The sequence below is a fragment of the Pongo abelii genome, chromosome 7 (assembly GCF_028885655.2).
Source record: "Pongo abelii isolate AG06213 chromosome 7, NHGRI_mPonAbe1-v2.0_pri, whole genome shotgun sequence".
NCBI lineage: Eukaryota > Metazoa > Chordata > Mammalia > Primates > Hominidae > Pongo > Pongo abelii.
The window spans coordinates 27,284,811-27,300,589 of NC_071992.2; the positions used below are offsets into that span (position 1 = coordinate 27,284,811).

A 15,779-nucleotide genomic window follows, 5' to 3' on the forward strand; every position below is an offset into this window, starting at 1 on the left:
ACTTTTGAAATGCGGGGAAAAAAATCTCCCTACACAAATTATGTTGAGTTCAGCTTTCTTATCAATTGAGAATGAATAATTATGCTCAAAGGATAGATTAAAGTCACAGCCAACTATTCTTTTTTTCTTTACATTTTTTTACCCCTAAATCATCAGCTGTTGTGTGCTTTGGAGATGAAATAAACTGTCATATTAAATCTAGGAAAAATATAGCTGGAAGTAACTCTACTGTCAGTGTTTACCCACTACACATCCACCATACACCCAGATGTAAATGGCTGCACGTAACCCACAGTTCTGGACAATCAGTGCACATCCTCTTCCTCAACCCATTACACCAGATACTATATTGTGAACCAAAAATGAATAAACAGATATCTTATAGCTCAGAAGGCTTCAGTTATAACCTTCCATTGTAGAAGTTTTTATTTCCTATAGGACATCATAGGACACGTTAAATTTTTTTAAGAAGCAGAGTTTGTGTTCGTTAAGAAGAAAGGTTGATGAGGATCATCATCCAACAATGCGACTCAGTTTTCCGTAGAAACTGAAAGAAGCTGGGAGATACATATTGAAAAACTAAGAAATTATCCTAATTTATTTGGATTTAAAATGTAGTGTATAGTATTTCCTACTTGTTCACCATGCCAGTTTACTTTTTCAGATTAGTATAAAAATCTGTTTTCATTAACAAAACCCAACTAGCTGTATGACCTCGGTGAGTCCTCAGCTTCACAGGTAATTTGTTTCCTCATCTGTAAAACGAAGGGTCTAGAACTGATTAACTGCAAAGCAGTATATTATATTGAAAGGTCATTTTGATCTGGATTTATACACAGACTTTGTATATTATTATAAGTTAAAGCATCATTATCTTCACGTCACCGATAAAAAAAATGCATGCTTTGCCAATTAAATGGTATAACTCAGGCAAAGCAATGATAACATAAGTGGCATAGTCAATACTTAATTTGTGTTCCCTTTACCATCTTCTTCGTTAAGCATCTTCCTGCTCCAAAATTCTCTGACCTCGTGAAGATGAAGTATGGTGAACTACACACTTGTTTGAAAGAGATAAATCTGCCTGGGATATTTAAGGTACAAACATAAGCCTATAATTATGGTGGATCACTGGTGATATCACTACTTAGAATTCTATCATATTTATAAAGTTTTTACAAAATCTGGCCTTTGTAATGATTATAAAATGCAAAGCATTCTTAGGAAATGATTAACAAGCAGGTGCATATAAAAGTGAAGAGATGAATTAGATTTTTAATGTTAAAAACTGCATGTCTTACTAGATCCTTCTCTAGTACACAAAGAAGAAATTCCTCATAGCCATATATGAACTATGCAGAAAGACTATCAGTATACTGAAATGTACTAAGGGTTTTCTAGCTGATCAATACACCTTAGGCCCAAATGATTTAAATTCCAAAGAGCAAATTCTAGGTAATCACTTGCCAAAATCCTGTATTCTTAACAGTGATTAAACTACTGCTTAAGGGAAACAGCATAGCACCAAGAAGTTGAGGCACACTGTTGACAGCTTATAAAAAGGTGAAGGTTACCTGATCAAAGCAATATCATCAATCAGTCCACCTTTCCCATTATACACACTGGTGGCTTTTATGCCGAGTTTACTGCTGGCCACAGAAAGCAAATCAGATAAAGTTCCATATACAGCAACCACCTGTAAACACACCAGAATAATATGAACAATTTATTTAATACATGTTATCCCCCACAAGTTATAAACCATCACACTAGAACAGTGCTAAAAAGATTATCATATAAAAGGAGACTTCAAGAGGTTCTTAACAGTGCCCCCTTTTCTTCCATGACTCATTTATTCACTTGGTGCCTAATATTGCAGACTCCTAAACTAGAACATAAGAAATCATCTCTGACCAAAACAATCTACAGTCCTAAGGTGTGTTAAATAGAGCTCCAGTTGTGAAGTAAGATAGACCTACACTTCGATCTAGAGTCTGACATTTTCTAGCTGTCAACTTGAGTCAAGCTACTGATGCTTCTGTTGCTTTAACTAGAAATGAAGAAAATAGTAGCACCTACTTCAGAAGGTATTATGAAATGAGTTCATGCATAAGAGCTTAGCAAAGTGCCTGAGACCTAGTAAGTCCCCATTATGTTGTCCTTTTATTATTTATTTATTTGAATGGTTCATCCTTAGAATAGGAGTGTGCTGGTGCTGTTTATTATATCATTAACGACATCAACTACCACAGAAAAGATAACTTCCCACCTCATTTATTTAATTCTTCATTAACTAAGCCAGATTTTAGCATCTAACATTTAAGAATAGAGCAAACAGCTGGGTGACAATGAGTTGATCTGTCCTGTTGTGAATCAAGCAGTCTGATATATGTGCAAGATACATGCAACTGTTTAAGCAGGGTGCTGAGAATTTCTACATGTAAGTGAATTTTGTGCCCTGGTCCTAACTGTAACTATGGGTTCCCAGCGACTGAGTTGTACAGTTGCACCATTATCAGTTATGACCTCTGAAAGTCAGGAATAAAAACTAGGTAAGGGTCGGGCGCAGTGGTTCATGCCTGTAATCCCAGCACTTTGTGAGGCTGAGACGGGCAGAGCACTTAAGGCCTGGAGTTTGAGACCAGCCAGACCAACATGGAGAAACCCCATCTGTACTAAAATACAAAAATCAGCCAGGTGTGGTGATGCATGCCTGTAGCTACTCCAGAGGCTGAGGCATAAGAATTGCTTGAACCCGGGAGGCAGAGGTTGCAGTGAGCCAAGGTTGCACCACTGCAGCCAGCCTGTAGGACCAAGCAAGGCTCTGTGTCCCCACTAAAAAAAGAAAAATAAGTAGGTGAAGAGCTAAACACGAAGCACAGTCAGCTAGCTCATGGACGTCCCAAGATTATTATGTCAAGATGCCATATGAAGTGAGCACTAAGGCTGGTCCTCTGTCCACCAGTGACTGGAATACAGTGGACAGTTTCTAGTTAAATAAATAAAGTAAATGGAGGACATGGAAAAAGCTGCTCGATAACATAGGAGTGTGCAGTTTTTCAAAAGCAGAGTACTCAGATTCTAACTTTTTTCTCTTGGATCAGAAGGATGAAAGCCAGAAGAGTGCTGGGGCATTTTGGAAAGTGTTGAAGGCAAGAAAAATTTAAGTGGAACCAAGTGCATTATAAAAAATAATGCACAACCCAAGTGTCTATAAGCAGGTAATTGCATAAATAAAATATGGTATATATATACAATGGAATATTATTCAGCAATAAGAAACAATGAGGCCAGGTACAGTGGCTCATGCCTGTAATCCCAGCACTTTGAGAGGCTGTGGCAGGTGGATCACTTGAGCCCAAGAGTTCGAGACCTGCCTGGCCAACATGGTGAAACATGGTCTCTACAAAAAAATACAAAAAGCCGAGCATGGAGGCACATGCCTGTAGTCTTAGCTGCTTGGGAAGCCGAGGTGGGAGGATCACCTGAGCCTGCCAATTCAAGGCTGCAGTGAGCCACGATCACGCCACTGCACTCCAGCCTGGACATGATGGGATGGAAAAGAAAAAAGGAAAGGAAAAAGAAAAGAAAAGGGAAAAGGAAAGGAAAGGAAAGAATAAAGAAAAGGAAAGGAAAGCGAGAAGAGAAGAGAAGAGACATGAATTCTGACACATGCTGCAACATGGATGAACCTTTCTGACAGTATGCTAAATGAAGTAAGCCAGTCACAAAAGGATAAATATTCTATGATACCACTCACATGAAAGTACCCAAAACAGGCAAATTCATAGAGAAAGAAAGCAGAATAAAGGTTACCAAGGCATAGATGGGAATGGAGAGTTATTTCTTAATGGGTACAATTTCTGTTTGGGATGATGACCAAGTACTGGAAATAAACCGTGGTGATGGTTACACACATTGTGAATGTAAACAATGTCAATGAATTACACATTTAAAAAATGGTTAAAATAATAAATTTTGTTCCATCTTTTATCACAATAAAAAAATAATGCAAAGCACTTGGCACAGTGTCCTACACACAGCAGGCTTGCCATAAATAATTAAAGCCTGAGTAGGGCTGGGCGCGGTGGCTCACACCTGTAAAATCTGCACTATGGGAGGCTGAGGCGGGTGGATTGCTTGAGCTCAGGAGTTCGAGCCCAGCTTGGGCAACACAGTGAAACCCCATCTCTACTAAAATACAAAAAATTAGCCGGGCGTGGTGGTGTGCGCCTGTAGTCCCAGCTACTCAGGAGGCTGAGACAGGAGAATTGCTTCAACCCAGGAGGCAGAGGTTTCAGTTAGCTGAGATCGCGCCACCACACTCCAGCCTGGGTGACACAGTGAGACTCCTTCTCCAAAAAAAAAAAAAAAAAGCCTGACTAAAACATGTCCCCCTCATTTCCTATGATTGTTCACCTCTGCAACACAGTGAGGAATTCTGTAATTGCATTATACACATTCCTGGGACAAAGGGAAGCGAAATACAGTACCTAGGGCATTGCACACGGCAAAGCTGGGGTTGTGTTAAGGCAAAGAGGATGAAGAGAGTAAAGACAGAGAAGAGAGAAGCAAACATGCAAAGGAGCAAGAGATTGACAAAGCAGATGCAAAACAACTCCTGCAGCCAGAAGGTGCTGTGAGAGGAGGGTAAGAAGCACAAACACCTCTTTCCCAATTCAATGTTCTTGGCATAGTTGCCATCATACAAAGAAGTTTCTAAATCTTTCTTTTCCCTCTTATTTACCTCTGGCTCTTATATCTCAGTATGGCTTTCTTTTGCCTGATATCCCCTCCTTGCCCTAACATCAACTTTCTCTCTCCGCATCTCTTTCACTGTTCTCTCTTGGCCATACCAAAAAATAGATGCAAGTTGAATGCACCTGCCTATATTATGCTTAATTCTTAATGTAATATTATAGCTTAAGATCTTATATGACTTATTCAAAATACACTAACTTGAATTGTCATCTACTTCCATATGATTGACTTGGTTTTTCTGTGGGTCAGTTGTCTTCCGATGAAAATAAAGGCCACTTGCCATGTTTTAAAGCTGTGCTGTCCAGTGTGGAAGCCACTAGCTTCATGAGTCTATTTAAATTTTAATCTATTAAAAGTTAAAATGCAGTTCAGTCACACTAGCCACATTTTAAGTGCTCAACTGCCACACTGACTAATGGTTACCATATTGACTAGCACAAATTTCCATCATCTCAGTAGTTCTATTAGACAGTGCTATTCTAAAGAGCAGAAAAAAAAATGAAGAAAAAAAACCAACTATTTTAATTCTATTAGGCTTTCCCATGACATAGGAACCCAAAGTAACAAACTGATGAAATACGACTCAAGACCTGTTTGTTGTTTTTTTAGAGGGTTGGGATGTTGGCATCTTCTGTTTCTTCCCCACTGAAGTCAAATGTGACCAGACGACAGAAAAAAACCACACATACTGCTCGGCAAGGACTATTTTCAAGGCAATCAAAGTACAATAGGTATTTCCTTGTAGGCTGTAAAACTACTAAGGAGCACAGTCTAGGTATAAATTGAATTCAACTTTTATTGCCACTTAAATCAATCCTAATAAAGTATCAAAAACAATTTACCATATCACTAAATATTTTCTAATCTGGCTGTCTGCCTGGATCCTAAAGGTCCAATAAAAAAAATTAATTTGCAAAAAGTTGTTATGAATTCTGTGAATAGAGGTGACCAATTATCCCTTGGTAAAGCTGATAAGCAGCACTAAAGAAGTACATTCCTGAGCTGTTCTACTAATAACTGCCATAGGTTCAAATGGTACATTACCTGGCTTACAGCAGGTCTTTGATAAATATTTCTTTAATGTTGAGTGTTGAAGTAGGACACACACCTTTTTTGTGTGACAATCAGTCATATTCATTTAAGTCTCTTACACTGTCATTAGGGTAAAAAAATACACAGTATAAATGCAATTCTAAAGCAGTCTGGGCATGGTGGCTCACGCCTGTAATGCCGGCACTTTTTGGGAGGCCAAGGTGGGTGGATCACCTGAGGTCAGGAGTTCAAGACCAGCCTGGCCAACATGGTAAAACCATGCAACCATGCCCAGCTAATTTTTGTATTTTCAGTAGAGACGGGATTTCACCATGTTGGCCAGGAGGGTGTCGATCTCTTGACCTCGTGATCCAACCGCCTCAGCCTCCCAAAGTGCTGGGATTATAGGCGTGAGCCACCACACCCTGCTAAGTTTTTTGTTTTATTTTGTTTGTTTTCCAAATTTGGTACAATTAACCTATATTACTTTTGTCATAAGGGGGAAAGTTTTAATTTGTTTTAAGGTCTCCATAGCTCCAGATACTAGTTCTATAAATAAAATCATTTTAGCAGTTTGCAATCAGGCAGTTAACAATTTCCTTTAAGTTAAATAACCAAAGGGTGGTCAATTAGAGAAAACAGAATTAAAATTAATACAAAGAATCTTATAGTTCTAGAAATTTGAAAATTTCCCTTAAGTTGGGCCAATATACTTGTTTTCACTTGGAGGGCTATTCTTGACGTTTGTTTTCCAACTAATCATTCACACATACTAACAATACCAAACAAATAAAAAGGAGTTATGTTGCAATACTAATATTCAAATATTCAAAATCTCTGTATTTTAAACTAATTAGAAACTAGGTTTTAAAATACATATATCAACATAAATTTGTCATACATATGGAAAAGATGATTAAGTTACGGAGAAAGTTGCAAACAGATTGGCACATGCATTCTTCTTTAACTCTTTTGAGAAAGAGGAACAATAAAAATCTTGTATATCATGGACATAAGCTCCAGTTAGTATATACTAAGATTGTTTTTGTCCTCATACTGAGCTAAATAAATCATAAAATGATGGTGCTTACAAAGGTCATTTGCTTTGTATGTGTTATCTCCACCTGATGTTTCTAGGTCACTGTGATTATCTACTTTAACAACTTAGGCCCTAAGAATAGAAGTATTTTACATTTATTGAGAAGCATGTCGATTAAAGTTCATGATGTCTGTATTATACTACTGTTCAGAGTCAATTATTTTTAAATTTCAGATCCCATGACAAGTGAAAGCTGTCTATGAGTTGGAGAGTAAATGAAACACTATGCCTAGTACAATTGGCTAGTTTTAATTTGCCTTTAAACACCATTTTCAAATTGTAACCTGTATTATTTAAATTTAAAAATTAAAACCTGCACATGCACATAAAATATTTTTTTATACCCACAAGATTTATTACATAATACATAATAAATACACAAGTATTTGTGTATTTGAATTCAACTTTTATTGCCACTTTAATCAATCCTAATAAAGTATCAAAAACAATTTACCACATCACTAAATATTTTCTAATCTGGCTGTCTGCCTGGATCCTAAAGGTCCAATAAAAAAATTAATTTGCAAAAAGTTGTTATGATAAATACACAAGTATTTACTGTGCATTATGTAATACACAATACACATAAATTGTTGAATTTATGCAGGCTGATTTACCCAACAAAACCACTAATCACCACTAGTAACTAAATATAGAACTCAATTTTCTCTACCTATACTTTTAGTCAAATACTTTTTAAATATCTACATGATCTTATTCTTTAAAAGATGAGATAATTAAAAAAAAGATGAGATAATTAACTCTAAGGTGAAAAAAAGAAAATATTTAAAATGGAAAATACTGATAATATCAAGTGTTGGAGTGGATGTGGACCAATGGGGAAGATTTATGCAATGGTGGTGGGAATATAAATTACTGCAATGACTTTGAAAAACAATCTGGCATTATTTTGCAAAACTGAATATTTACATATTCTAACACCCAATAATTACAACTATGTGTCTATACCTTAGAGTGGTGGTTCTCAAATGTGTGATCCTGTCACCTGCAGCATCTGAACCACATTTCACCTGCAAATTAAAAATGTACATTCCTACCCCACCCCAGACCTACTGAATATTAACCTTTGGGGATGAAGTCCAGCAGTTTTCTCAAGTCCTCCTCCTCCTCCAAGTGACTCATGCATGCTAAAGTTTGAGAACTACCTCCCTAGAAAAATGCTTGCTGCTGTGTGCCAGGATACATATACAGAAATATTCATGACAGCACTGTCAATTTAACAACAAAATATAAAGAAAATAAACAACCTAATGTCCACTGACAGGAATATCATGGTAGTATTTGTATAACATGTACTTTAATAAAGCAATAAAAATGAATAAATTATCACTATGTCAGATATTATGGTTGGAAGAGAATTATACTCAATGAAAAAAGCAAGGACTGGCCTGGCATGATGGCTCATGCCTGTAGTCGCAGCACCTTAGGAGACTGAGGAAGGAGGACTGCTTGAGGCCAGGAGTTTGAGACCAGTCTGGGCAATATAGGAAGACATTGTCTCCACAAAAAACTATATACAGTATAATATCAATTTGAGATACAGTATGTCCGGAAGCTGATTTTTTAAAAATGTAACTTAGTGGCTAGGCACAGTGGCTCACGCTTGTAATCCCAGTACTTTGGGCAGCCGAGGCGGGCAGATCAGGAGGTCAGCCGAGACCAGCCTGACCAACATGGTGAAACCCCATCTCTACTAAAAATACAAAAATTAGCCGTGAGTGGTGGCACGCGCCTGTAATTCCAGCTACTCAGGAGGCTGAGGCAGGAGAATCGCTTGAACCCAGGAGGCAGAGGTTGCAGTGAGCCAAGATCACGCCACTGCACTCTAGCCTGGGTGACAGTGCGAAACTCTGTCTCAAAATAAAAAGGTGAGGGCCGGGCACGGTGGCTCAAGCCTGTAATTCCAGCACTTTGGGAGCCCAAGGTGGGCGGATCACGATGTCAGGAGTTTGAGACCAGCCTGGCCAATATGGTGAAACCCTGTCTCTACTAAAAACACAAAAATAGCCAGGAGTGGTAGCGGGCGCCTGTAATCCCAGCTAGTTGGGAGGCTGAGGCAGGAGAATTGCTTGAACCCGGGAGGCGGAGGTTGTATTGAGCCAGAGATCGTGCCATTGCACTCCAACCTGGGCGACAGAGTGAGACTCCGACTCAAAAAAAAAAAAAAAAAAAAAGGTAATTTAGTTAGGCCTACATATGTGACAAAACTATTTATTTAAAAACACACAGCAAAGAGAAAAACAAAACAGGGGAACAGGAACGTGGATGAACACATTATGTTATTGATAACATGCTACTTCTTGGGTTATCTGGCAGATTTACAGATATTTGCTATATTATGTTCCTCTTTTTATGTATATTCTTTACTGTATTCTTTTCTATGTATCAAATATATTAAGAAATGTTCAAGCTTAAAAAGTGGGCCCTCACTAGGTTCTTATTAATGTTTAGCCTTCAGAGGCAGAGGTTCACATAAATTTTCACCTTTCTCCAACTCTAACAACGTAATGGATTCAAACCTGGATACTTACTACTAACAACATATTTCTTTTTCATTCTTTGTTGTTGGTGTTGTTTTAGAGATGGGATCTCACTATGTTGCCCAGGCTGGTCTTGAACTCCTGAACTCAAGCAATCCTCCCACCTCAGCCTCTCAAAGTGCTGGGATTACAGGCATGAGCCATTGTGCCTGCCCTCGACAACATGTTTCTGACCTAATACCAAAACCTGAAGAAAAGTTATTTCTTGGACCAAGAATGAAAACACGGTACAGAATTAAAGTATTTCCTACCCTGTTTGCCATGTTTGGCATGATGCCACGTACTCAGAAGGCATTTACTAAGGGTTCACTGAATGAATGAATGAATGAATGATGAATTAATCAGTATGCAAAAGGCCTAGGACTTGCACAGCTCATTATTGAATATTCTGAAGTAAAAAAAGCACTCCGTGTTCAAGACGTATAGAAACTCTGCACTGACATTAAGTTGCTCAGAAGCCACACGCTGCATTCAGATGTGCAAGTCCCCGTTTCAATTTCCTTAATGCCAACTCTTACAGGGAATATTAAAAAGAATAACGAAAATGTTGAGGCACATGGAAAAAGGATGACAGGTACAACATAACTGACTCTTTTGGAGCAGTTTTAAAAAACAACAAAAAAACCCCTCAAAATTTAAACCAAAGATTCCAGTGATTAGAACTAAGGCCTTCAAATGTTTCTGACCACACACCCCATTGGTAACATACTTTTGGGCATGTACTCAAACATCTGTATATTTATGTATTTACGAACTATATTCCACTGTTAGAAAGTACATGTTTTCCTAAATGATGAGGACTTTCAGTGACTTAGACTATGAATTAGCCAGTAAGAATCTCCTAAATATTTATCATTAAATTTAGTGAAATTCTGCCAAATACAGGATTGACTTTAAACATTAAAATAAGCCGGGCATGGTGGCTCACGCCTGTAATCCTAGCACTTTGGGAGGCCAAGGCAGGTGGATCACATGAGATCAAGAGTTCAGGATCAGCCTGGCCAACATGGTGAAACCTGTCTCTACTAAAAATACAAAAATTAGCAGGGCATGGTGGCAAGCGCCTGTAATCCCAGCTACGCAAGAGGCCGAGTTAGGAGAATCACTTGAACCTGGGAGGCAGAGGTTGCAGTGAGCTGAGATCATGCCACTTCACTCCAGTCTGGGCGGAAGAGCAAAACTCTGTCTCAAAAAAAAATAAAAAATAAAAAATAAATAAATAAATAAAAGTAAAAAACACACAAAAACCAAAAAATCAGAAAAGAAAAAAATCTGAAGCCATTTGTCTTCATGCCCTAGAAAGTATTTCTAAATATCTTGCTAACTAGGATGACTCATCCTATCAATGGCTAATATTTCAAAGAATAACATACACTTAGGGAGAGGCTGATTATTAATAGCAATTAATAAATAGGACTTCAAATATTCTTCTTTAAAATTCAGCACTGTTTCAACTTCTAAAGTCCAAAGAGACCCACTCTTTTTTTAGTCTCATGGTTTATACATACTAGGAGAAGTGGCAGCTTCTGCCATTTCCTCATTGTTTACTTGTGCTTGCATAATTAATATTGTCTTCAAGCTGCAGTTTCTTTGAAGTAATCCTTTAAGATCACTTGGCATTTTGGTGAGGGTTAATTTGGTTAAAACTAGATATAAATCTTAATGTGCCAGTTGTAAGCTTCCATATCACAATGTCAATGACAACCAATCAGTGAAGAAGACACTATTAACCTTTTCACATGTGAAGGCTGTCCCTTCTTACAGGAGACCTGAGACCAGCTGAATGTTCAGTGACTGGAGGCACCTGTGTCTTTCTAGATCCGAAAAATCAAGTTTTCACATTAATTTATATTTTTGAGTGTAAGATATAAACAAAAGGTATATTTCTTCCTGACCTCCAATAAATCATCTTGGACACTGTCTGTGGTGTGTCATCTCACTCTAGAAACCACAGTTTAGAGAACGCATAGTCCTCTCTCCAACGTCAAATACGTTCACCACTAGTTACATTCATTCAATACACAGACAATTCCTGGCAAGCATGCAACACAGCACCTTGGAAGAATTCTGTGCCTCTCCACGCCCTTCCCCAGGCTTCATAGTCTCACAGTCTGGTAACTACTAAACAAGCTATGAGAGGGAAACTTACTTGAAAAAACAGAGATTATTCTTATAACCAGGAAACAAAAGCAGAAGCGAGGTAAAGGAGATAAAGTAAATGGTATAGATATTCCAACTGGTGGATGGGAAATCAAATTCTATTTGAGTAGCACTTTTCCCCAGCTTATTCTTAATGAACATTCATGTCATGATCATGCCAATCCAATTAGTAACTTTATATATAAAAATGCAAGCTGTTATGTATTATGCAGCTCTTTTGTCAAATAAGAATAATTATAAATTTTTTTAATCAACTGAAGGGAGAGAAAACACTGCCAACGTCTTAGAATATGTTCATCAGCTGAGCAGTGAAGATCATGGCTTTGTTTCTTTTTATCGAGTACTCTCCCGTTTGGATTTTTACGTTGTAACATAAACATATTTATATTTAATTATTTGAGATGCATTTTCCCCAATCTTCTGAGATTCTCTAGCAGAATATTTTTAAAGTAAATAAAATTTAAATCCAAGAATCTAATCTAGTCAAAACTAGATAGCTTTAAAAAAAAAATCCGTGTGAACAACAATATGGAAAGACCAACTCAATTAATTTTTGACAACCAAATTGAGTGGATTTGGGAGAGATTTAGAGCAAAAATATTTATGACTAGCTTTAAATATTTGTCTTCCATGAGTAACATAGCAGTGATACTGCATTAAAAAGGTCAACCAGAAGTTTGTTTTTGAGAAATATTACCAATTTTGAATATACTAAATCTTTCTTAGAGTAACAACATACGTTTTAGATAATAGGTAGTAGCTAACTACAGAACAGGTTTAGAAAAAGTTAACAGTGATGAGAAATGTAAACTTCGTGAACATATTTTCGGGGTAGCATTCATGATAACTCAAGAACTCGAATTTATACCAATTCTGTTTTTAAATGAGTATTAAATCTCTAAGACCAGAAGAACACAAAATTATAGCCAACAAACCACACTCTGGTTCGAATTTTCAGAGCAAGTTTACTCTACACTGAATAATCGGAAAGCCATTTTTAATGCCACTGGACAATTTCACTATTTAAAAATTTACAATGTTCCCCGAATGTGCAGGCAGCAGAGTATTTTGGCAACCAACACAGCGAGACCCATTTACCTTTACCTTAGACTCGTAAAGGCTGAGTTACTTCTAGGTATCATTTAGCAACGCAATAAATGTCTGCCTCGAACAGTCAAAATTTCCCAAAGGGGCAGAACAACTTTCATGGGTGGGGCAAAAGGCTGGGAAGGAAGAGCATTCGTTTTGGCTTGCTCCAGCGCTGGAAGAACACTTAGCACCACACCCTCCGCAAAGGCCTAACACAGCAAAGGCGACTGTCAAATCGATCCCTTTTGGGTCTGCTGTACCCGTCCTCTAGGGAATCAAAATAAGGCAAAATAATAAAAAGAGTACAGAGAAGTTTGGCGGCGGCAGGGCGTGGGGGCTTGAGGCATCTCAGAGAGGAGGGCAAAAATCAACAAGAAAATGCCCCCATTTTTAAAATCCTGTCTTCGACCTCGGATGGGAGAAGATTTTGTTTATCCACGGGCAGTTTACTTGTCTCCCTGACCCATCTCCACAGGCTCTGGTGCTCGCCGCCACTTTCCGAGCTGATCATTACTCAGCACCGGAGCCGGCGCGCCTCCTCCAGCAGGCGGGAGCGGGGTCTCGGGGAGAGGCGGGAAGAGGCGCGACCGCCCGGGCGCCCAGGTGACCGCGGCCCTCCCCGCGCCCCCGTCCCCGCGCCCCCCGCACCGCGCATCCGGGAGCCCCGGAGCCCCCGGGCTGACCCGCGCCGGCCCCCAGGCAGCTGAGGCACTGAAGGGCAGGCTCGGGCACGGGGGTCCTGAGGGTCGGGAGGAGGCCGCGGGGACCCTGTGCTGTCCCCGAGCGCCCCCAGCCCGCGCACGCCCACCTCCCAGCCCCTCTACCCAACTTCACCGCTGCCCCGCCAACCGGTTCCGCACCGTCCGCCCTCGCCCCGACCCCCGGCCCGCCGCGCCCCCTCACGGCCCCGTTACCTTTCCGTTCTTGGGGCTGCCGTTCAGGAACAGGGTCACCCGCCTCATCGCGCTGCCCCCGCTGGGTCCTGAGTGAGCCGCCACCCTCCCACCTGGTCCTCCTCCCACCTTTTTCTCCTCCCGCCCTTCCCCTCCCTCCACCCACTCGGATTCGCCTCCCTTCGCCACCTTCCTGCCCTTGGGAAAACACCACACACACGCACCCTGTCCCACACCCAGGGTTCGGCCGGTCCTCCTTCCCACCCCGCCCCTAGGCTCCTCAGCCTGCCCGGGGCCCTTCCCCCACCTCTCTGAGACTGACACTCTGCCGTACCAACCAACCCGCGTCACCGGACAGAGTCCAGCCAATCAGCACCCAGTATCGGGCGGGCTCTGGCTACCCTAGCCGGGACGGAGGGAGGGAAGAGACGCTGAAGGCTAGTAGACGGGAAGAGCCATCAGCCAATCAGAGAGACTCCTGGAGCCGGACGGCGGCTTCCAGCGTTACTGAGCAGGCGCACCCTCCACTTTAGGTAGCGCTCATCTGCATACGAGGGCGGGGTCTACGGAAAGGAGGTGGAGCGCTGAAAGGGACCCAAGCACCAGTCAGCCCCTCCTCCCGCGTTAGCCCCGCCCACAAGCCGGCCCAGCAAGGAAACGGCTGCGGTAGGGACGGACTGATTGGGTAAGAGCCAGCTCGTCGCTCTGTTAGGATTGGTTGAATGAGTCTTTTCGAAGTTTGCAGTATCCAATAGAAAGGTGGGAGGCGGAGTTAAAGCGCTAAGAGAAGCGTTACTCCGCGAGACTCTCTTGGAAAGTAGTCCCCGAGGTCACAAGACAGTAGCAGGGGTCTGTAGTTAGCAGGTTGACTGCAGCTCGCGGTGGTCCCTCTCCGAGCCCAGGAAGCCACTCCTGTGCCGAGAGAGAGGCCTGGGAGCGCTCGGAGTGTGCGCGGACTGGAGAAGCGGGCGGTGGCGGAGTGATTCGTAGAGTAAATTCGACGCCGAGGGGCGGGGTCGGGGATTTGAATCGGCGGCGGGCGGAGGAGGCCGGTGGAGGAGGCTGCCGTGCAGAGCGCAAGACAGGGTCAGCGCGGGCGGTGAGTTCAGGTCAGCCGCCGGGACCCCGGGCTCCGGGTTCGGAGAGCGGCTCCCGGCTGCGGGTGCTTTGCCAGGAGAGCCCTTCCGGACAGAGGAGCCGGGGTCTAGAAGGAGCGGCCAACGCGACGCTCGCCTGCCACGGGGCTCTGGGAGTAAGCCTGTCTGCCTGGCGGGCCTTCAGGTGCGGCTTAAGAGGTAGGATTGCATCCGCGCTGCCACGGGGCTGTTTCTCCGGGGCGTTTCTAGGCAGTTTGTTCGGCTTACCCTGCACACAGAGTTAGTACTCCTGTCAGGAGCTGCTCTGGGTGACCGGGAGTGCATCCGGACCTGTTGAGAGAATTTCTGGAAATGGACAGAGCTGCGTCTTGAGAGGGGTACCCTTATGATTCAGGTTTTCGCTACGGTTGAAAAGCCATGGTTTATCCTTTGGGGTCTGCCTTGGTGCCTGAACAGCAGTTTCCTCCATTTCTTTCTGTTTAATTTGGCTTTAAAAGTACGCGCTGAGAGTAGAAGAATGGTTAGCACAGGCTGGGAAGTGTATTGGGGATGGGTGGGAAGGAAGTGGAGATGGTTAATAGGTAGAAAAACATTGAATAAGATCTGGTATTTGCTAGCACAACAGGGTGGCGGTCCATAATTTAATTGTGCATTTAAAAATAGCAAAGTATAATTGGATTGTTTATAACAAAAAGGATAAATATTTGAGATAATGGCTACCTCATTTACTTTGATTTGATTATTACGAATTGCATGCCTGTATCAAAATATTTCACGTACCCCATAAATTATACATCTACTGTATACCCACAGAAATTAAAATAAAAAATGAAACCTGTGACGTGTGTTTCTGTGCCAGTATGGACTGTATTACAATTCAGTCCTGAATGAGGTTCGTGATCGAACCACATTCATCTTGCTGGTGGGGTTATTTTTCATTGTTTTTCTTCACCTCTTAGATGGATGCCAGTTCAAAAGACAAGCCCCCTGAAACCAAGGAGTCTGCAATGAATAATGCTGGTATGTGATGATCTGCTGCCTCTTTGTGAAGTTGAAGGTTTAGACAGAGAGTTGTCCTCACCCCTAC

General features: G+C 41.4%; 2 protein-coding genes across 8 annotated transcripts in view; one reads left to right on the forward strand and one right to left on the reverse strand.

The window, feature by feature from the left end:
* The window catches only part of KCTD9 (potassium channel tetramerization domain containing 9), a 30,086-nt gene extending 16,191 nt beyond the window's left edge, over positions 1-13,895 (reverse strand). Inside the window, exons 1-3 of one of the 3 annotated variants that reach the window (XM_009243634.4) lie at positions 13,617-13,698; positions 9,445-10,635; positions 1,575-1,696 (exon numbers count right to left, since the gene is read on the reverse strand). In XM_009243634.4, the coding sequence (XP_009241909.1) occupies positions 1,575-1,696; positions 9,445-9,456 (134 nt within the window). In that variant the 5' untranslated portion in view covers positions 9,457-10,635; positions 13,617-13,698. Of the gene's footprint in view, positions 1-1,574; positions 1,697-9,444; positions 10,636-13,616 lie in introns of all 3 variants that reach the window. The other 2 variants (XM_063726406.1, XM_002818919.6) reach the window with 2 other exon arrangements.
* The window catches only part of CDCA2 (cell division cycle associated 2), a 111,184-nt gene continuing 108,929 nt past the window's right edge, over positions 13,525-15,779 (forward strand). For 2 of the 5 annotated variants that reach the window (XM_054561364.2, XM_002818917.5), the window contains exons 1-2: positions 14,359-14,890; positions 15,652-15,712. In XM_054561364.2, coding sequence (XP_054417339.2) covers positions 15,652-15,712 — 61 coding nt within the window. In that variant the 5' untranslated portion in view covers positions 14,359-14,890. Of the gene's footprint in view, positions 14,281-14,347; positions 14,891-15,651; positions 15,713-15,779 lie in introns of those variants that run through there. The other 3 variants (XM_054561363.2, XM_002818918.6, XM_009243637.4) reach the window with 3 other exon arrangements.